Here is a 23,926-nt window from a genome sequence, read left to right on the forward strand (position 1 = left end):
TCCAAAACCATCGCTCTAAGAAGGTTGAAAATTTTTCAGGAGTAATCATTTTCTTCCATGATGTTTTGCTTGTTTTCTCTTTATAGCACCTGGAATTCACTGCGCACTTCATGTTTCCTAAAGTGGATTATCATATCACATATTCTAAATACAAACAAGCTTCGCCCAATCCCTGTCAGCCCCATTCTATTCACTTTTTATGACACACAAGCTTGACAGGCACTGGTGATAGCAGGCATGGCAAAAATACTTACAGAACTCAAGTGAGCTCTCACCTGAGTGTCACTATGACTGCTGATGGCTGGGCACATGCTGTTATAAGGGTTACAATGAAGAGAAATACGAGGAATGGGATGAGCGTGTTGCAGGTTCGATCACACTTCCCAGACACCGCGTAGCCGTTCTCATTCAGGTAGGTTTTGACAATCACCAGCCGGAGCTGACTGCGCTGGCCCACTGTCGGCGGAGTGATCACCTGGCGACTCTGCACACAGGCACATTCTGTGTAATTTCTGACCTGGGAGAGCAAAAAAGAACATTTCCACATAAAAAATATGTGTAAGGAAGACATTGCATAGAGACATCGTATGACAGTCCTGTGGTACTTCTCAATTGAGAATCTTCTGCCTTCAGCATCATTACCCCAAGCACAAGCGAAGTTACGTCTCCAAGTAATTTTAAAGCTGGCCAGGACTCTCTGTGATGAGGTCGCCTTTCCATTGCTTTATTTAGTCTGAGTTTAAAAAAAATCTGGAATATATTTGGGAAATATTGACAAAACAATTCAATCACTTCCAGCAGGTAGGCTAGAGAAAAATATTGTTTCTACTGTACTACAAAAAATGTGAGGAAATGCTCTTCAGGCAGCAGTGACAATGCCATATTCTGAAACTTAGCAACTGCTGACTTTCATATTCAGGCAATGTCTTCTGCCATGTTAATGGAAGGCTACCCAGATCTGGTCAAAGAGCAACAAGCTGCACTTCATGCTTGAAGCTCAAGACCTTCCACCTGGATATGGGTGTGGATCTGGACAGGAGCTGAAACAGAGAATAAAGGGAACGCAGAGACTAAAACAGTGAGACTGGAGGACATGAGAGATTCCTGAATGAACAAAGAGAATGAAATTAAGATGAAGGACTGAATAAAGAAGTAGCATTTCACAGGCAAAGGGGACTCTGATCTGAGCAAGGTGAGGAAGAACTAGATCAGAAACAGCCATCTTTCACATTTATGCTACTTCTGTTTTCATCTGATCAAATGGCAAAGGGGTGTGTAGCAGATCAGAATATTCCAGTGCTACAGAAGAAGATCAGGGACATATGTGACATTATAGGAAGAAGTTTCTTGTTTCAATTTCTGCACTCATCAAACCTTAGACCACACATGCACAGGAGCTACAAAATCATCTCAAGATTGTAAATCTCAGCACTTAAGACATCAGGACGTATCCAAAACATGGCTGTTTTGTCAATTTTAATGTATACCTTTATATGCATCCGTGCCATCATGTAGCCTCATACTTTTTTCCCTATGGGACTTAGCTGAACATCTTAATAATGTATCTATTTATCCAGTATTTTACCTCCCATTTAAAAATGTGACTTCAGGTATTTTTTTCCTCACACTAAAAATACTCCGCTACAAAGATGGAATGACTCACAGGTCATTTGGATTTTTCTACAGCACTCACTATTATAGTTTAACTCTTTCAAAAAGGAGTCGTTTATCTTCAAAATTTATGAGGTATTGATGCTGCTATCTCTATTTATTTGATGTTGTTATCTCAGGAGTTAAGTAACTGAAACAGATCAAAAATTTCACAAACACAGGTGACTAATTTGAGACAACTGGATTCCTTTTTTTCAGAACATTTTCCATTATACCCAGCTAAATATATTCAAAATGTAACTTTTCATGCCTTCAAATACAGATTTAGGCAGTGCATCTACAAGTGGCACTTCTTACTGCTCATGTTCATCGTCCAGAACATGAAGAATACAAGACTTAAGACCAACTGGAGAAGTTTTGTTTAAGTAACTTGTCCAGTGTCGCTTAGAAACAAAGCCAATGACAGATTCTGGTTTCCCAAGGCAGCACTCCACTCTAATATCATGAGTATTTGATTTCTTTCTGCAGTACCTCACCCTAAACTCCTTACTGCTTCCAAATGAAAATGTCAAATAGGAATTCTACAGAAATTAGTCCTCTTTACTACACAATCTTGGTTCATCACCAGTGAAACCAAGTCTGTGTATTAGAGACAGACATATCATGGCAGAAATGTTAAGAGTATAGGAATAGATATATGTATAAATATATATTATATATATAAAACAGGTATGAACTGTCCACTGGTGTCCTTTCCTCTTAGTCTGAACTCCTGAATGGTTAATTTTGAAAACACTCTATGTCATAAACTTAAATCAAAATATTATACTTTAGCAACATTTTGTGTGTTACACAGTGGCACTAACCTACATTTATTGTTTTTAAAAGTACCCTACAAAAGGATTATTTAATTAAAAAAAAAAAAAAAGCCTTTTCCAAGCAATGTCAGCCCTATTCTGTTCACCATTAGCTACTGAGTTAAAACTTCAGGCCACAAAACGTCTTTTCTTAAATCATAAGATGCAAAAGTATGTTTCAAAATCTGTAGTGAAGACCACATATTCCCAGAGTATTTGCCTACTAAATAAATTAATAGTGCCAGTTTGATATTAAGTGAAACGCAACAAAGTTCAAGCCTATGTGTCAATTCAGGAAAACACAAATTAGATTACACAGACACTGAAATTTAACCACAGGCTCACACTGCAGGCTTTTCCAATTGGTCAAAACAATTTTCTACTAAAACTCAGCAGGATAATCTAAAAAGGAAAAAAAAAAACATTTAAAGGAAACTAATCTGTTCTCAGTGGCATCTATGTATGAATATGCTTTTTCAGACCACTATCCAGGTGACCTGAGAAAGCACAGTGCTGGACCTAACATCCTCCTGCTTCACAGGCTAGCTCAGGACTGCAGATCAGGAGGCTGATACTTCATAAGTAAGCTTTCTGGAAAGCACAATCAAGCCCTAAGAAAATCAATGTTTACATTACTTCTTGTCTTTCTTAACTATCCCTTTTTAAAGGACAGTTCCATAACAGAAGAATTAAAGAGTTCATTTTTTTAATGAAACTAATATGACCATAATGCTCTGTTGATACTCAATGCAGATTCTACTTTTCAACTGTCTTCCTGTGCCCAGTCCTGGAAACTGCCAAATTTCCATGGTTTGGTTTTACCAGCAGGATGTCCTCCTCCAGTTCAGCATAACTGGAATGCTGGGTTGTAACAAGTATTTCCAAGAAAGAAAGTGGATTATTAACATCCTTTCAGTTCTTGAGTTTCATGACAACTTTCATTTAGCCTGGAAGAGGTTTAGAAAAGGGCCATGGGACTGGTCAAACTGTTTTACAAGAGCACAATACACGGGCAGTCTTCACCTAGCCAGGCAAACCACAGACCTATCAGTGCACTGGTGCAGGTGCAAGACCTACTTGGGCAAAATGACAAGGCTGACACAAACACCAATGACTTTAAACACGTCCTAACTAAATTTAAACAGGAGTTGAAAATAATTCCAACTACCTGAAGAGTTAAGTTTTTCCTTCAATTCAGAGAGGGAGTCACAAAAAACCCCAAACTGCTCTGAAAGTAAGACTGAACTTGGAGAAAGACAGTTTGACGTGTTGGCAGAAAGCTGAATTAGATGACACTGACTCAAGGTACCCCCTCCAAGCCCTGAAGGAACAGCAGGCATGCAGGCCACTGCCACCAAGGTCTTCGGGGTCTCTACTGGAAACACCAGCCATCCCTATCTCATGGCATTTTGCACTCACTCAGCTGGAGCATTCACTTAGTACAAATGAATTTGCACCTCAAATTGGTACAAAACTAAAGGAAGTGGGTTGGGAACATGCAATAAAAGCATTGCCAGTCTTTCAAAACATGGAAAGGCTCAGAGATCAACGACTCAGCTGTAGAGAACTTATCTGAAGCTTACAAGAGGGATTCTTTAGCTAGGAACAGAGAAATCTTCGATCTGCAGCGGTCACGAGGGGCTACTCAGGGGTTGTGTGTGGATGGTGGGTGAAGCACTTACCCCTGTACTGTGGTTTCCACCACTGATGCAGCCAGCTAGGCAAGGATTAAAATAGGTTATTCCATCTGATCCACAGACAGGCTCGTACTCATGAATCTTACATCCACAGTTAACATTACAGCTTCCAGTCAGATTCCTGTGGGCCATGGCAAGAGTGGGACTGAGGAAAGGAAAAAGAACATGCTAGTAGAGCACGCACAGATATCCATATCATCCTGTACAGAGGGAGCAAACATCCTACTCATTAACTCTGGAACTGAGAGTTGATTCTTAGACAAAGACTGCATTAACTCTAGGTTATGTATGTGACTTAATATAGAAGAACACTCAAGTCATCCTTGCCATCAACTAAAAACAGGATAAAAAAAAAATACCAAAGTTTAGTATTTGTATTGTACTTGGCTAGGTAATAAGTGTATTTCCCCTCGGTCTTTTTTCCTCTGTGAGGTAAGACACCACTATTTGATAAGTCTGTTCTTAGCTGCAGCAATTTCTTGTTGATTACTAATGAAAGACTCGGTGACAAAATGTAAGGATTCTGTGAACTAATGTGAACTAATAGGCATCTGTTCCCACATACCAACAACTGTTCAGAAAACTTAATGCTTATATGAATATGTGAAATCTACAGGAAGCTCTCTAGATGTGAAATACTGCTGTGCTTTTACTAAATGTCTGTAAATGAACCACCACTCTGCTTCCCTAGACCATTCTCCAAAATGTGGCCAAAGCCCAAATCCCTTATGGATTTGGACATATTTCAAATGCTTCCTTCCCAACCTTGAATCAAGGCAGTTTAAACACCTGTACCTACATCGCTCCCTAAAACTATACAAATCTATGCTTGGTGTTGGAGAGCTCCGGCCAAAATGCAAACAATAGCTTACTTCACTTCAGTAGTCCTTGAGAATTGGAAACTATATTAATGTCTGAGAATTATACTGGAATGCACAACCACTCCACACCGGGCACTACAGTGTAATATTGAATTAACTGTTCTGCCTTGTTTGCGCTGCTCTTAGTACTGCTCAATAGGCACTGCTGTTTAAAACTACCTCAAGTACCTCTGCTCTAAGCAGATCAGTAGATATCCAGGGAATTTCAGCACCTCCTCAGCCAGGCAGGAACAGAATGGAATGTGGATTGGGTTTGTGGCTGCATCCTCAAGATCCTGTACATATCTCACAGACTGCCATGGCTGCAGAGCCTCACGAGGGCTGCTGTTGGCTTGTCTTCATATCCGTGATGCGCAGGCAGGGCCAGTGTGAACATAAACAACTACCAGCAGACTTACTGCATCTCAGCTACCCCAGGGACCACAAGGGATGTTCTTCTGCTCCCATCTTCTACCCCTGATGAGACCAGAGGTGAGGCTCAGAAGCCGTTCTGCACACAGAGACTGTCACCCCTGCTGTGTGCCACCTCACCTCCTGTCGCTAGTGACACTCAGTAGCACGACTGCTGCTCAGAGCATTCCACTTGACTGGTTTTCTTGTATTTATACACCACTATTTGCTTTTGCTGAATATGCTTGTCTTCCCAACTGTGCACTTTAGCAGACAATTAAATATTACTAAGTAGCTTTCAAATATTTATTGACTGTCTACTGATCACACAAATCAGGTTCACAAATTTAGCTCTTGGAGCTACTTTACACTTTATGGTCTAGTTGGATGCTAACCAAAGCCTTTCTGAGTGTTTTGTTTCTTGCTCCATAAACAAACAAGGTACACTTTTAGAAACAAGTTGCAGCTTGAGCAGGAAGTTAAATATCCAGGACTGGTAGTGGTTCTGCCACCTTCTGAGCTATCACCTGAAATTTGTCATATTATATCCTGCTGGATTTCAATAATCAGTGTGCAACAACACATCACATAGCAAAGGGCAGACTTTTCCAGTAGTCTCTCAACAGAACTTTTTCTCCAATGGAAAAAACACCAAATCATCAAAACATTCCTCAGGAACATACAGATTTCAGCAGCACAGTGAGGAAAGCTTTTCGCACCAACAGGAGAGGCAGCATTTGTGGAGTTTTACGAAATCCTAGTCAGCCTGCTGAGCTGGATGTCCCAGATGCCAGAATACTTGGCATAAGAAGAGACTGAAGGCCCTTGTGCCCATGTTCCTGTCGACAGCAGGGCTCTGCCACGTTGCACAGGATCAGGTCCAGGGACAGCCCAGACTGCCAGGAAAGGCACAGCTCGGGTTCCACACTCCAACCTCTCCCACCATGCAGGACACATTCTTCTGACCTCTTATCCCTCCACCACCTAAAACCCTTCTCAGCAACAGGTGGGTAGGGTTGTTCCCCAGGCAGGAGAACCCATTCCCCGTCTTGCTCTGCTTACATAGCTAACTCCCTGCAGCTGCACTGCTGAACATTACCATGACACAGAGGTTAGGAAACCAGCTTTAAAAAAAAGGTGAATGAAATCAGGCGTGCAAGAAATGAGAAGCATGAAACTGGAAACTGAACTGAGATCACTATGATAATTTAATCTCAGGGGCATTTTTTCCTTTGTCCTGGAAGAAGATTTAAGTTTACACAAAGCAAATATGCTCAAATTAGTAACAAGTTACTGCAAGCTCCATCTCTCCAGATTTCACCACCTTTTGCCCCCAGCATATCACCTATTTGAGGAATTTCTTTTTGTTACTTAGAGTAAATACCTTCCACACAGAGAGGTTTGTGTTTTTTCATCCTTTCAAGAACATGTAAAACACAAAATCATCTATTAATTGCATTTCCAAAAGTTCATTATCAGACAGTTGTACGAGGCTCATGCTTTCCTCTTCATTACCTTCTCTGTTTACTCATTGTTCACTCCTCTTTCAGTGGTGGCAAAAAAATGAAGGATGAAGGAGTTTCAGATGCTGGGGACATGAAATCTCTACTAACAAGTGTCTATGTAACCCCATTTTCATCATATGGGATCAACCACATAGCATATACTATAACAGTTTTCTTGAACACTTCTCTCAGGAAGGAATCATTTTTTCTTGAAGGTATGTCTTTTTCAGGAAGTAAGCTGAACCAAAGCACTCTACTAATCCTGCCTTCTGGCACTGGAAGGCTGCCTACTCTCCACAAAGGAAAACAGAGCATTTATCCCTGAATCACAGCACAGCACATCACAAATTTACCTGCATCTGCCATTAAGAGCAGGTTCTTAGGGAAATTGCACCACAGCTAGTTTGTCCTGCTCATGAGCTGATCTGTGGGAAAAAGCAGCCTAGTTTCAATGCAGCAGCTGCTGTAGAAACATGGGATGTCTGAGAAAGAGCTGCTCTGCTTGTTTCAGCAGGTGCAGATGATGCCAACTTGCAAAACTGCTTCACCTGAGCTGCCAAGGACACCAGTCACGCACGAGCACACGAAGAGAAACCAGCCCCAAATGACAGCACTTCCTGAATTATTCTTTCAACTACAAACAATGCTGCTGCTGCTTCCATTAATAAGATTCAACTAACTGCAAGTTTGCTAAACGTGTGCTGGGACAAAACCCAGAACCCCATCTGACAAATTGCATTTGTTCACTTCTCAGGGAGACTGTTCTGTGTCTCCATGACACAATGCTAGTAAAGCTGATAAAGAGAAGACCTTTATTAGATGTGACTAACAATGAAAAGGACTCTACTCTCTAGCATTTTTTTCTAAATCCTGTTTTCCTCTCCAACTATTAGTCCAGGCAAGGTTTGTGGTATGGGAGTAAAGGGAAAAAAGGGAAAATATGAGACTTATTGCCTGGAGTTTTTAGAGCTGTGACCTGTTATTTCACATACTTAGGCCTGGATGGAAACATCACTGTACTGGCAATCAATGAACATATATTGGGGGGAAAAAAAGTGGACCCTCTTCCCACAAGGCTACAATTTAAATTAAATGCAGTTTAAAATAAAAAAGTCTGACTATATTTTGGTAACATCTAAACAAATAATTGATTTTGCACATGGTTTTATTTGTATCACTGTAGTAACCTACAGGACCAAGGAAATACAAAGGGAAGGAGATAACCTCACCACATAATTTCTATAAGCTAAATATTGGGCTATATGATAAAAAGGATCATCTTAATTTGATAGCAATACTTTTGGTTTGGTATTGCAGGATATTCTGGATGGTAGAGATCTGCAGTCTCCTTGTTGGCAAGCAGCTGGAATTGTAGCAATGATGCAATTTTTGTGTAGCTGTCAAACAAGGGACCCTCTCACTGTGTTAGCTGGATTCCTTCTTTGTTGCTATTGTTCTGACCCAATTAGTCACTGCTTTCAAGTTACGGGATCCCACTGGCTGATTGGACTGAAATAGATACAAGAATAATAGATACTTGAACTGGTGGTACAAGAGGAAGAATATAAATATTTTTAATGTAAAATACATCAGTAAGTCAATTGCATGCTTTAACTAAACTTTAATTGCACCAAAACAACACAAAGCAATCAAAAAGAGTCTGCTTTAATTCATTACATATCAGAAATGTGAGAGATGGAACTGAACTAATCCAGGAATCTGTCACTATGAGTAAGCTCACCACGGAGGCTGTTTAGCTGCCTTATACCACAATACATGCAAGAGACAGGTCTGAAAAAAAACAAAGCAGCTGATGTCTGCTATTTCCCTTTTGTTCAGTACTGGTGAGGCCACACCTGCAGTGCTGGGTTCAGTTCTGGGCTCCCCAGTAAAAGAGAGACATGGACATACCAGAGAGAGACCAGTGCAAGTCCACTAAGATGATGAAAGGACTGGAGCATCTCTCTTCTGAGGAAAAGCTGAGAGAGCTGAGACTGTTCAGCCTGGAAAAGGCTCAGGGGGATTTCATCAATGCCTATAAACACCTGAAGGGATGATGCAAAGAGGATGGAGCCAGGCTCTTTTCAGTGGTGTCCAGGAACAGAGGCAATGGGCGCAAACTGAAACACAGGAGGTTCCCTATAAACACCAGGAAACAGTTTTCACTGTGAAGGTGACTGAGAGGTGACACAGGTTGCCCAGGGAGGCTGTGGAGCTTCCCTCCTTAGAAACATTTAAAAGCCATATGGACAAGAAGACAATTCACTGGTTCAGGGCTTCCCACCTGGGTGCTGTTACAGTGCAAGAGAAGGGATGCCATATTGTGGTCTGACATAAGGCTCCTTACACTGCAATTCAAATACCAAACATGCCTTCAGAACAAGGCAGGGGCATGGAACAATAGGTTCTAAAATGCTGAGTGTATAACACAAAGGTGCCCTTGATCTTCCTGATAACAGAAATGCTGATGACATGCCAACACCAGGAAAACTGCTTGTGTCCAACATAAAAGAGCAGAAAATCCTCTCTAATATATTCTAATCTGTGCATGCCTCCAGGTCCCATCCACTTCCTCAGAGCCAGAACAGTTAGAAAAATACTGAGTTATGAAATATACTGAATTATAAAATGTCATTGCCTACTTTTCTGAGTATTACTATCCACATACTTCTATATTAACTGAAACCCAGGTCATCCCTCTCCTTTGTAGTGGTTTACAGCTCAGTTCACCAAACTAAAAACTGTACGTTTAAATGTATATAGATTGTACACATAGATCTACATGTAAATGTAGAAATGAATATATTTGTCCAGAAATTATCCTGCAGGGTATGTCTACACTGCCCACTGCAGCTGAGATCTCTGGGTTGCTGCCAGTGCAGGTAGTTCAGGTATCAGGCCTGGCACTGCCATGTTAATGGCAATTAGAGCATCATGCAATACATTTATCCCAAACCAGGCAGCTATACTGCTTTCCCTATCCAATCCTGCCCATTGAACTGCCCTTGATGTCCATATGCTGCACTACATTCAAAGCAGAAAATGAAGTATGTGTTTTATTAAACCTCGAAATGAAAGCATGCTTTTTTATTCCATGACCAACAACATTCTTTGATGGCTGAGTTAAAGAATTGCCTACTAAGTAAGTGATTTGAAGATATCAAATGAGGATTAAGAGAATGTTTATCACATCAGATATTCAAGATTAATTTATGTGTAGTGCTGCCTTTTTATTATCATTTTGATAATAAATAAATTTCTGCATTACAAAAATCCGGCTGAACCATGCTTTATAACATGCTGATAATGCTCAATTTCTGATGACATTACAGCCAGTATGATTTTTATACTGATTTCATAGAACTTATTTACATCAAAATTTGTGAGAATTTCGCCATTACTATTTCTCATCTCTTTTCTCAGTAAGAACAGTAAGATGAACGTGGTAAGGAAGTAATGCTATTGCAGACTTGCACAACAGCTGTGAATTGATGCCTATTTCAATTCATGCTATGTATTTACTGCAAACACTATTACTTACTAAAAAAATATTAGATACTCTTACAATTCCAACAGGAAGGCTATATGTTCCACGGCAATAGTATGCCTTGTCTTCAGCTTAGAAATAGATTTAAACCAAATGGGACTTTTCCCCAAACAGAAAGGTACAGGCTTCTCATCAGTCAGGCAGGGATATTCTGACTTGCCACACAGATCGACTAATTCCTATCTGAAATTTATGTTTTCATTCCTATTAACTCTCATTTCTTCATCTACACCTACAGGCTGTCATAAACATTAACAGCAGGTGGACAATCAAAGCATTCCACCCCCTTCCCATCCCTCTTCTCTCCTTCAGCCCACTAAACTCAGATGAGGCTATATCACCATGCTACTTCCTTCTACTGACAGCCGCTCAGTAGCAAGCTTTAACTCTAGGTCTTAGGAATACAAAGGAGCAACAGCTTTTCATCAGCTCTTGACTTTGAGCTGCTGGTTTTCTTTGTGCTAGCATTAAGGTTTGACACCAGTGTAGTAACACCCAGCAACAAGCAATGCAAAACATTCTCTGTGTAAATAGTGCCTATTTTCTTCCTTCCTTGCTTCCCATTTTACCTCTTTGTTTTTCACTTGCTATCCCTCTGCCCCACTGTATTTTTCCTCCATTTCATCATCTCTTTTCCTGCTCCACACTCTTTAGTCTCTTCAAAATATTAAGAGTCCAGAGCTGAGCCCTAAAAGCAAATATACATATAGATCTGATACCCAGCACCCGGTCATAATTAAAAGGCAGACATGGCTCTGATGTAAAAGCAAAGGGAAATAACATTCCTTCAGACAGGTTCACACTCTCCAAACACTTACTCTGTTCCTGTGTTTAACCTACATGAACAAGGCAGTTTTGAGGAAAATCTCATGTACAAAGTAAGAAAGAAAATAAAAGCTCATGATCAGGCTTCTATGGAATCCCTTTCCAGTGAAAATGTCTCAAGTTTTACCACACTGCTTTCCCTCCTTTTTCTTTTTTTTTATGCCCTTCCATGCATTTCTTAATGCCAAGCCTAAATTCCTCACTCCCAAGTCCTTCCTATATCCACACCTTCTACCTCATTGCAGTTCTCTCCACTCTCTATGTAACTTTAGGGAATATGGTCCAGTTGCTGTCTTGATGATGATCCAGCAAGCGCTGGAGGACATTTACACAACTATTACGGAGTTCAGAAGCAGTGCACAACACTAAGGTTGACAGCACATGCCCAAGTGATTCCTCTCAAATAGGGACTGTAAACCTAAGACACTATTAAGGTGGTAATTAATAAACCCATTCAGAAATAATCTTCATAATCCACTTAGTTTTCTCACAATTTTTATGAGCAGAAAACATTTTGAAACACTAAGTAAATTCTAAGTAATCTACAGAGGACACTATTCTTATTTTTCTGCATCACTGAAGGCCATTCTAATGCATTTTCTCACCCCTCAAAAAGGTGAGTTACTACATAAACTACATAATAAACCAGATGTAAAAAACAAGGGCCACACACTCACAGCACATGTTTATATCACAATACTCACTAAATTCTCATATGAATATGTGGCTTCCTTAGTACACCAGCTATCAGCATTTTTTTACATTTCTAGATCAGGCTTACTGGAAAAAGCTGGTTTTGCCAGAGATAATCATCCAAGATACTTACCCAGTTGTGTAGGGTATATTTATTCCCCCTAGATTAATGCTTTCACATCCAACAATGAAGAGTGTTGAAAAGCACAGCAGAGAGACACCACTGCAGATCATAGCCAACTTTGCAGACTCTCTTGCACCGAGTTTCAGCTTTTTTATAATGTAGCCACCTAGGACAATACCAACACCAGCACTTGGGACAATAATCACACCTACCAGGAAGAAATTCAAACAGCATTAAAACAGGACCTACAGAAATTGTATAAAACATAAATATTGGTTTCATTCTGTAATTAGATGACTGCAAATGCTGCACTAAGGTCTCCATTGTCTGATTCTCTGCTAGCAAACTGAGTCAGGCTTTTCAAACCTCTGGAGTGTTGTCAAAGAATTTATAAAAGCCTCCTTATCATATCAGCAGCAGCCAAAGCACTATAAGAGAACTATTGTACTTACAAGCAGAAACATTGTTTTGTATTTATTTTAGAATGGGGAGAAGGGCTACATATAGGTCCAGTTTAACTAGTGAAAATTTGAAAAAATCCAGGTTTGGACACAAATGTTCCTCTTCCCACTCTCATGATTAATTCCAGTGAAATGCAAGCACTAACCCCAGGCAGGACCCCAGAACCCTGCCCAGCTGGGAGTGCACACGAGTCTGGCTGCAATTTCTGCCTTCCACATACTTTACTTAAGCTGAATAGCACTTTCATAGGCAACTAGCATCAGGACAAGAGGAAATGGCCTCAAGCTGGGCCAGGGGAGGTTCAGGCTGGACATCAGAAAGAACTTCTTCACTGAAAGGGTGGTTAAGCATTGGAACAGGCTGCCCAGGGAGGTGTTGGAGTCACCATCCCCAGAGGTGCTCAAGAAACGGCCAGAAGTGGCACTTGCTGCTATGGTTTATTGACATGGTGGTGTTTGGTCCAAGGTTGGACTTGATGGCCTTGGAGATCCTTTCCAACCTTAATGATTCTGTGATTCCACGATTCCTACCTCAGCACTCCATCTCAGCACAGTTATGTGGAGTGCAAACTGATCAAACACAATTAAAGAAATTAAGATAATAGAATTAGGGTACGTTTAAGACACAAAAGACGTGCCTATTAAACTTCTGTGGCTCTGCTGCTGCAGTTATAAAGTTCAGCAACACATCAACACTTGTCAGGTCCTGAGGTGGTGGCAAGTCAGCAAATGTCTTGCACTTTTCTTCCCTTTTTTTTTTGCTTCTCACTGGCATGTGAGAAGGTCTTTAAATAAGGGCTTTGCCAATAAAACCGCATTCCACAATAACATGGAATTTGAACTACTTTTGGCAGCTGCATCTACTGAGAAGCTAAACTTAATAATCTAAATTGTTAAAGATGCTGGTCTTTTAAAGAAGCCAGTAAGACTATCACTTGCAAATACCTTTAACATTACTGAAAAGCATACTCATTCTCTGCTAATATGTCTGAAGGTGAAAGGGACATTATATTTATCAAAATGTTGAGATTGTGGAAGCAAGAATAAGAGGGAAAAATAGGTGGCAAGTTAATTAACCACCAATGACATTACAGAATAAAATGTCATTACATGGCGAAGATTCTGAACAATAAGTCTTCACAGAATCAAAACCAGTCTTTCTCCCAAGAGCAGAAACTAAATGTAGAAGCTGCACAAGTTCAAGACATGAAGTTTGGCACACAGTGTTTTTTGATGATGATTAATGCCAGCGCCTTTTTAAAACAGAAAGAGATTGAGACTTAATTAAAAAATTGTTGCTTAGGAGACAAAAAATTACCAGTAAAATCTTTATCTGAAGAGATTCAGGAAGTATATGTACTCAGCTAGCAATGTATGTATTAAGCATAGATGTACAATGTAAGTAACATGTAAATTCTCCTTTTACTAATCAGAAAATCTGTGAACTTGTCATGTGTTTTACTGTATTAGCCAGTAGCAATCTAACACAGAATTTCCAAGTTTCCCTTTCCCATCCTTCCCACAAAAAATATTTATAAAATTCACAACTGTTGACTTCAATGCTAAGTTTAAGAGTTAGGATTGTAGAAGCAGTGCCCACTTGTCTATGTTGCACATCCAGCCTGATACATTTCATCTTCTTCTGGTTCATTATATAGTCTTTATCAAGTAATTTATAACAGGGGAAACAACAGATGTTAAGATCTTCACACTCTGGGCAAGCTCACACCAGTTTTCCAGTTTTAGCTCTTTTAATGTACTGGCTGTTGAGTGCTTTTTCTGACAGGAATGTTTCTGGTTTATCCTGAGAATGAAGCAAGCTATGGTGTAGCCATCCCATCAACACTCATTACAGCAGAACTCCTGTGTGTGTGGCTACCCTAAGCTTCAGAGAGCATCACGGTCTCGTGAGTCAGTGTTTCCTCCTTATATGCAGAACACAGGGATTTCATGCCCTAAAGAAAATCTCATCCCAGAAACTCTCAAATAGAAAGCACCACATGGTGCTTCTCTGACTTTTCCCCTCCACACTCCAGAAATTCCTTGCATTTCTTCCAGCTACTGCAAGCGACAAATTCTTCCCATGTGAGGCTTGTGTGCCTTCCTTCTTCCTTCTGCCACTTTTTGTCTTTTTTTTTGACAGATGTGCCTGTGCAGCTTCACCCCATACTTCACCTGTGTCCCCACAACTCACTCCAGTCCATCACTCCTTGGGCACAGTACCTGGAAGTATGAGGGAGCAAAGAACTAACCTGCCTAGCAATTAGCAGCCCTTCTATATGAAAAGCACTATGGAGAATTTAAAAAGATGTTTATAAAGACAAATGTCTTTGGTGCAGCTAGAGGAGGAGGAAACTCATCTGCACGACACAGGCCCCAATTTTGCACAATATTCTGGCCTCTTTTAGTAGCAAAGTTCCCATCTCTCCCAGTCACAGAGCAGTGTAAAGCTTAAAATTTTGTGGTCTGTAGTGCTATTAAAAGTTGGATGTGGCTGTATGTCGCAGCGGGGATTACTGCAACAAGTATGTTTCAAACCAGGAGTCCCGTGGAAATGAAGTATATATGGACAGATTCGTGGTAGATGTTTCAGAGATGTTTCTTTCTCCAGCCGCATGGCCGGGGCTCAGCTCAGGAACTCCCCCAGTCACGAGACCCGAGGGTCCTTGGCCACACCGGGAAACACAAACCAACCAATGGGGAATGAGGCTGACCAGGGGCAGGGAGACCCCGTGTCTCCTCCCCAGGGCCCCTCTCCCAGGGCTCCATGGCAGGGGAAGGGACCCCAACATCTCACCCATTTTATTTTAATAAAAGGAGAATGAAAACAATTGGATAAACATAACAAGAACAGTTTCAAGACAAAACAAGCCACCCTCCTGAGTCTTTAAATGTCCAAACAGATTCTGTGGAACATCTTAGGGCTGACAGAAGGGAGACAGAACTCTCCGGGCATGCTCTGTGGGGAAACTGAGGCAGGAGAGGGTTTAATTTCTTCCCTCCCTCTTTTCATCCCCCCCCCTCGGCATTGGAGAGGAATTGTAGGGAAATGGAATTGTATAGGGAAGCCATGGGGTGAAAAACGGATTAGGAATAAACTGGGGATAGGGCAAACTTAGGAAGGGGTTCATATTGGGTATAGGGTAAAAGGGGGAAGTAGGCTGTGGGTAGGGAAGTTGCTGGGATGGATATTGTTTATAATTTTGTGCATAACGGCTGCCTTTGACTGGAATACCCCCAGGCCCAGTAACATTTGCTGCTTGTAAACCCTTCTTTCCTTGCACTATATCAAATTGTACAGCTGTACACTGGCACAGCAGCGGAAGAACCACACCTACTGAATAGGGGTCTCCTGAAATGACAGGTAGGAGAGAATTTGGGGAGTTGTGCCTAGACTAGATTGCTGTCTCAATGTTACTAAGTAAATAAGGAAAAACCAGGACCCTGGAGGAGAGAGATAACTGAAGGATGGGACAGATAAACAACTTGTCACTGAGGGAAAAAAAGATAAAGATATTTTAAAGATCAAAGAGGAATTAAAATTCACAGAAAATAACAGTTTTAAGAGATCTTTTAAAGCACACAAATTGCAGTAATGTCTGTGTTTTTTCTAGATTGTTTTTGTTGGTTTTTTTCCCCCTTGGAGACCATCAACAAATGAGAAAACGTCTGGCTAGGCTTATGCAAAAAAAAATCCAGCCCTTTAACAATATAAATGGGTTCACATTTTACAAAATATGTGTAACAAACATCAAAAAATAGTCTGAATATCTAACCAAATGCAGAAAGCTGGATCCAATCACCTGTTCGAACAAACACATTTTTGGTTCACTCCTACATTGACTCATTCCATTAGCCAAAGCCAACCATTGCAAGGTAACACTATGTGGCAATGCCTTACCAGTGTAGATGCTGGCATTGGAAGCTGGGATGCCGAACTGTGACTCGATGAACTTGGGAATGAAGGTAATAAAAGCTGTGACAATGGCACTCTCAGCTGTGTATGACAAACTCACAAAAAGGAATGTCATGTTGCTTAAGATCCTGACAGCTGCTCTTGGAAGCTCTATAAAATGACAAAAATGACAAACGAATGTTATAAAGAATGAGCGAGAAACAAAAGCAAACTGAAACAAAACCAATTGATTTTCTTTGAGACAGACTGGCAATAATGGCTTGCTAGCAGCTGGTATGTTTGCTAGGCAGAAGGGAGAGTGCATACTTGGGATTGCAGCCCCTGCTCTCTGCTCTGACCCCATCTCACCGCCTCGCTCAGTGCCACGTTCCCACTTGGCACAAACACAACTGAGGTATGTATTAAAAAACTATCAGAAGAAACAGGGCTTACATAGGAACACCATAATAGGAAGAAAAACAGCAGAAAGATGTACTGATTTTGGAGCTATTCTGATATCTTATTTTGAGATTTTCTGTGAGGTAACACATATCACACCACTGAACTGACAGTACTGAGTTTTGCACTCCAGAAGAGGAAAAAAGATCATATACTCCCCCTGTTACTCTCTGCTTCAAGGACCATGCTTGGAAAGCTGGGGTAATAATACTCTAATTTGAAAGGGGAACCAAAATATTTTTAGTTAAACATTTTTCTACATGATTTAAAAGCATTTACAATGATGCAGACAAAGCATAATGAAAAATTACATCAATGATATCAAGGAATCTCAACATACATTACATACCACTCAATATTCTCAGAAGGGATAAAGCAATCAATTAAAAATGAGAATATGTCATTAACTTAAACTGAAAAAATATTCATAGATGTTGCAGTTATTCTCAAATCAAATACCAAACCCCCATGAAATTCAGCACTGTAGTTAAATTAAACACTTACATACTACTAATTTAGTCCTGAAGTGATGTCAAATTATCATCAACCTATTCAGCACTTAATTTTTTTCAGATTAGATGCTGTGATTTTAAACACATCTTCTTTTCCTTGGGGCTTTTTTTTACCCAAGATCAATTTTTTTTTAAGTGTTATATCTAATCTTCTATAGTTCAGATTTTTTCATTTGCTTTTCACTCAGTACAGAAATGGAATAGTGCTTGAATCAAAGCCAGTTGAATTCAATGACAAGAGCACCCATTAGAAATACATGTTGAACAAGAACAACTGAGTGAGAATTGTATTGATGTTGAAAGTTGTCAAGACAAAAATCTGTATCACTTTCTCCATTGACTCCAGTAGGTTATCTGTATAAAAGCAAACAGAATTTCACTTGTCATGTCAAAACTCATCAAGCTGCAAATTAGCACTTAAGTTGTCTGACTGCATCCAGTCTTAGCTTATGCCAGCTGTCAAAATTTACACTGAATTCATGATGAGTACTGGGTTTATAATTTTAATGTAGTCAAATGCTCTTCTGCTACCTCTATGAAGAAACATATTAAATGTTAAATACAAAATTTGGTGGAAATAACTAATGAATAAACCATATTAAGAAGCACTCATATATTTGAATTTTAATGTTTTTTACCACCTACAGCTTTAAAAAAAAAAAAAAAAAAAGGGCGCTGTTCACAATAGAAGCAACAGGAGCAAGCAGTTATGACCATGCTGATGCTGCTGTGAGAAAGGACTCAGGAAGCAGAAAGGAGGATTGGTCCTGCTGGAAACTGAGTTACTTAGAGGCAGCTGCTCACCTGAGTTGAAAATATGAGAGAAAATAAGGTATTATCACAGAGAGAAAGATAATTTTATTAGGATGATGAACTGAGTGCTCTTTGTAGAAATGAACTGGTAGTTCTTGGCCAAGAGCTGAACTCAAGATCTTTGCTAAATCCATTATTTTAAAGAGTCTGGTCCAGACATCATAATACCTGGTAAAGTTTAGCCCCTCCTGGTAAAACTGAGCTTCAGGGAAACGTCTGTTTTAGAATTTTCAGTCCTAAAAAGAATTTAAAGAATTAATTTGGCAAAGAACTGCAGAGCTAATGAACATTTTGCTCTGGTGTTTATATCTAGAGCTGTACTTCTGCTGACTCGTACTTACATCTCATCTGAGCACTCGGGCTAAAGGTCATTACTCGTTTCAAAACTAATTAGTATTTTGAAATGGGATTTCTACTGATAAGTAGATAAAATGTAGTGTCTTGGAAAAAGCATAAGTTCCCTTACACCCGTGTAGAGGGTTCTACAGAGAACAGCTTTGTTGATTACTGTGAATTTTGGCATGAAATAGTGAGTTTATTTCTGCATGCCACACTAATACACGCCACCTGGAGCACTTGAGAGTTGAAACTCTTCATGGTTTATAAACAGCAATTGTCTGGCATACAAGGGAAAGTTGCTATATAGTAAGATCTTGGAAATAAAAACACACATTCAGAGTTAGGCTTTCCCTGATTTCCTCCCATGATTACTGTCAAATCCTGTGTGACAGCATCTACACTACACTTCTGAATTTAAAAACGTATAATAAAAAGGTACTATTAAATAACTCATTATCTTTCAACCACGGTAATTGTAGTAAAAAGCAAGAATGCTAAAAACTTTAGGGATCCTTTATACTACATAATCAATCACGCTTTTAAAACATTTCTATGTCAAACTCCTTTTGTGTGGCTAGCCATAGGCCTAGGCTTTCATTTCAAGGCCATTATTAAACCTGTCAGGTTTGATTTTTAGGAAAGACATCTTCAAAAGACATTGCATGTTTTTGCACACATGCATCAGAAACAAACCTACAGGAACTTGCAATTTCCCTCATTCTGTCATCTAAACTAATAAACCTCTATTGATCACACTCCTAGAACTAAAACAATTTTTTAGCATGGCTGCAAACATGTTTCTATTTCTGTGCAGTAATTCAAATCTTAAACATCCTCGGGTTTTGGGTTTTTTTTCCCAATAACCTAACATATAACTAAGAGTAAACTGAAACTTGCCTTGCTGGACTGGTTTGCTAGTCTACTGGCAATTTTCTTCCTTTCATGATCTTTGACAGTATTTTTTCTCTGGTCAGTATTCATTTTTCTTTCACTCATGTGCTGGACCACTGCTTGATATATGGTAAGGGAAAAGCACATGAAAAATCTGCAGGTAATACAAGTATTCATAAATATTTCTCTAAGCACAACTTTTAAAGCACTGCAAACAGAATTTCAATAAAAATGCAAATAATTCTGACTTCACCTCCATTTTTCAACACTGAATATAGTTTATTTTATCCCTGTTTCTGCACACCCAGCCCAAGGCAATGCAATGAATACCATCAGGGGAATAAATCATCCCAGTCTACAGCCCTGTCCTTTTGCAGCCCATCAGAAAAGTCCCTTGTAAGGGTGAGGCAGATATTAGCTACAAGACCTCCTTCTGCTAGTGCTCCCAGTCTGGACAGCACTACCCAAGCCTGCAGCTTTGGAGAAGGCTGGTTCCACACCGAGGTTCTCAGGAGCGGATTCCACTGTTGTGCAGTACAAAGCAGAGCTGAGATGTGAGCCAGAATTTCTGGTTTGTTTATCAGAATGGAAACTAGCAAAGTGACACACAACTACTTCAAATATATCCTGCATGGAGCTAATCACTAATCTCTAGAATAGTATTTTGCCACTTCATTATCTACTCACACACCATTTAAACAACCTCATTCAACTCTCAGGACATGCCTTAAGCACCTGGGTGGTGGCTGCATCGTTGAATAACCCCTAATATCCCATCAAGAGTGGAGGGGTTCAGAACCAGTTTGATATGAATATTAGTTATTTAAATTTGATTTAGAGCAGGTCCTCGAGGCTCCAGTTAGCACTGCCCATCACTGCATGGAGCTATGCCAATCTTTTCTATTTTGAGCTCTTCAGGACGGCCTAAGAAAGGACAAGAGGGGAGCACCTTGCTCAAGGTCAGTGGCACTGCAGGATCTCCAGCCCGTGGGCTGCTGAACCCTCTGACATTTACAGTGCCCACCAAGCGCCCCCCACACACAGTCCACTGCTTCCCCTTCCCCTTCTGATCTCTGTCAACCAGTCTTCAGGTAGCACAGAAACTCCAATCCAGATCCTTGGAAAAGCACCTCAGTGGGCTTATCCTGCAACCATGAGCCCCTCAGGAGTTTCTTTTATGTCTGCTGATACTCTGACAATCATTATTATCCTGTCTCTGTCCTTCACAGGAACTCACTGAGAAAGGTATACGACAGCTGGTAGATGTGAAAAGGCAAATGGGAATATTCTACATTTAGGAAAGGGCTGTACATAGGGACAAAACAAAAAAACCCCAAAGGCTACAAAATATATGTAATTAATTAATTATTTAATTCAGATTAGATCAGCCTATTTTAAGAAATATATACATTTGCTTTCTTTACACTGCTCCTTAATTCAATTGCACATTAAGTTTAATTTATAGTAGTAAATGAAAGGGACTGCACATACAGTTTCCATGGTACAAAACCCGAAGGCTATAATAAATGAGAACAGTAGTTTTGTCTGCTCAGATTCATGTAGTATCTACACGTATGGGATTGAACCATAGTTTCTTCATTATAAAGCTCCTCTAGCTCATGTAATCCACACTACCTCTATTTTTCCCAATAAACTACATTCAATTTTCTTCCTCCTGTGACCTACTTACTGTTTTATTTAATACGTTTGATACCTGACTCAGAAGCATTCTTCAAACCGCATTTTCTACTTGAAACGTAAGTAAGAAAAGACTGAATTCCAAGCCCTAGCAACTTGAAACATGTGAAAAAGCAAAGTTGTATCTGTATTTTTATCCGATCTCAGCTCTACCATGGGCCAAAATAAAGCTCTGGTCACTGAAGTTTGAGGCTACTTGCAGATGGAGCCAGTTTTGGTTTATTTCTTCAGCCTATACTGGCAGTCAGTGCAGAAAAAAAGACTCTCATTATGACTTTTCGATACCTTTTCATTAGCCTAGGCAATTAATTAGGAAATTAGGACAAGTTACAACAACACAAAAATCATTTTGCCAGGCTTCCCAGGTAAGATGACATCATACTGGAAGAACAAAACGGTTACCTTCCTTACCAAAGCTGCATGGATTTCAGAGATTTGATGGCACTGACCTCTGTCATGGCAGACTATGACATCATTGACATTTATTAGTACAGAACAGAAGATATGACCTACTAAATCATCAGTCTCCTGGCTACTGCCTAAGTGGAGTTTCTGCCCATAGTGCTATAAAAAGATGAAGCTCTGAAATTCAATGGGAAGTATAAAATGTTCACTGCATCTCAGAAGAAGCAATGCTAAATGACTTAGACACATATGATCCTTTTTTCCTTCCCATTATAAACAAAATTACCTCAGCTGAGAAGCTTGAGGCATGATCTTATTCCATAAAGCCCACTTAAACCTGAAAAATAATTAAATGACAGTGCATTCCTGCTGCAGGCCTTCCTAGCTAGAGTAAATGACACCAAATGGGAAAGCTATCATCAGCTTATAGCAAAATACTTTTTTCTGCTTATCTCAACTCGCTTGCTATCTTTCTGGCATGTTTCTTTTCACTGTTCCACGTGGTCAAGTTTCTTCCCTAGAGAAACTTAAAAGTTTTGTATAGTAAAAGCGCTAATTTGGTAGCGCCATTAATATATTAATATAGAACTTTATAGAATGTATAGTATACTTTTAGATAGATACATACCAAAGAAACACTTGCCAAAATGAGACATACATAAGTTTTTCTTTCTGGAAAAAAAAGTCCTAGGAAACATTCTCCCAAGCAAATACTTGTTTTTTCTGTATCTGCTGTGCCTGCAGGGACAAAGTGGCCTGGAAGGTGAAATTATGCATCAAAACAGAGAACCACTGTTGGGGTTTTAGGAGCTCTCCTGGTTTGGTTTTTTTTTTTTTTTTTTTTCTGTTAAAGGAATTTTCCCCATACGTGTTGCTAGGGGGACAAATTGCTGGGTACTTCAGAAAAACAAAGACCTAGCCACTGCAGGTGGGGTGCACCTGGCTACTCTTTTGTTTCACCTGGGTGTGCGGTCAGTCGGTCCCTGGCGTTTGGACGGAGAGGGAGGCTGCTTTCTTTGGCTGCTTTTCCTTCTGCTGGAGAAGCCCCGGGATCCCAAGCCCGCCTTCCCTGCCCCGCTGGAGGCCGGGCTGTGGCTGCCCTGCCCCCGCCGCTGCTTCGAGCCTTCGCTACGCTGTAGCTCTGCTCGGTCTGCCTGCCCAGACCTCCGGGGGATTCCCCGTTTGGATACATCTCATCTGCCACCCGGGATTTGTGCTCGTCCCTGCTGTTCCAGCCTGCTGTTCCTGAGAGTCCAGCCGGACACTGGGATCGGCTGCCCAGCGGTTTGTGAAGCCTTTGTCCCATCCCTTCCCGGGATCCCAGGGCGCCATTGCCGCGTGCTCCCCGAGCTCGCTCCGGAGCGCCCCCTGCAGCCGCGGGGGAACCATCGCACCTGCCCTGCTCACCGGGAGCCGCCAGCGCCCCTGCCGGCTGCGAGCGGAACTGCACCCGAGGGGAAAGGGCCCGACAGCCGAGAAGGCTGGGACTGGGTTTGTGATTGTTTGCTGGTACTGCCATAGTTATTGCTGTTTGTTTGACTGGTTATACACATATAGATATATAATAGTAAAGAACTGTTATTCCTATTTCCCACATCTTTGCCTAAAAGCCCCTTGATTTCAAATTATAATAACTTGGAGGGAAGGGGGGTCGCATCTGCCATTCCAAGGGAGGCTCCTGCCTTCCTTAGCAGACACCTGTCTTTCAAACCACGACAACCACCATCAGCAAACTCACCCAGATGCAGTTTGTCTGTATACCTGTATCTTTATCAGGCACGTCTAACAGTGAAGCAGTCCCTCTGCTGTGACACTGCCTGCAATGATTAGGAAGGAGCCCAGCAAAGACTAGACTCACCCAATTCCCTAGGTTACTGAGAAAATCTTGACAGGAGTTAACTCTGAACTACTTCCACTAATCAGAAGCCAGTAGGTTTGAAGGCAAATAAAACCCACAATTAGTTGTATGGATTGTCAAGAAAATATTATGCATTGGGACTCAGAAATATGGAGAATAAAGAGTCTTCAAAGGAGGAAGGAACATGCTTTTCTTACTTCTCCCCCACGATTTCAACTACTTCGCCAACAACGGGTCTGAAAGATCTGATATTTGAGGTTCACTTTGCTTGCTCTGTGCTTGCTTTGTACCTTGATCAAGAAGTTGATTTGTAAGCTAATAAAATGACCCCAAGAAAGTTCTGGTATCCTCTTTTTCTTTATTTCTGTAGAAATTAACAGTAACTTTAGATACCCTGAAAAAAACAGTGCAAATGTAATGCAGAGCAAATCAATATGTAGGTTGCAAACATAACTTAAAATTACA

At 40.5% G+C, this 23,926-nt stretch overlaps 1 protein-coding gene across 1 annotated transcript in view; it reads right to left on the reverse strand.

Annotated features, from left to right (window-relative positions):
• The window catches only part of SLCO5A1 (solute carrier organic anion transporter family member 5A1), a 78,018-nt gene that overhangs the window by 11,362 nt on the left and 42,730 nt on the right, over window positions 1-23,926 (reverse strand). The window contains exons 4-7 of the mRNA XM_082287936.1: window positions 16,493-16,657; window positions 12,140-12,338; window positions 4,151-4,310; window positions 276-517 (exon numbers count right to left, since the gene is read on the reverse strand). Coding sequence (XP_082144062.1) covers window positions 276-517; window positions 4,151-4,310; window positions 12,140-12,338; window positions 16,493-16,657 — 766 coding nt within the window. The remainder of the gene's footprint in view (window positions 1-275; window positions 518-4,150; window positions 4,311-12,139; window positions 12,339-16,492; window positions 16,658-23,926) is intronic.

Source organism: Coloeus monedula (genome assembly GCF_965178545.1).
Source record: "Coloeus monedula genome assembly, chromosome: 1".
NCBI lineage: Eukaryota > Metazoa > Chordata > Aves > Passeriformes > Corvidae > Coloeus > Coloeus monedula.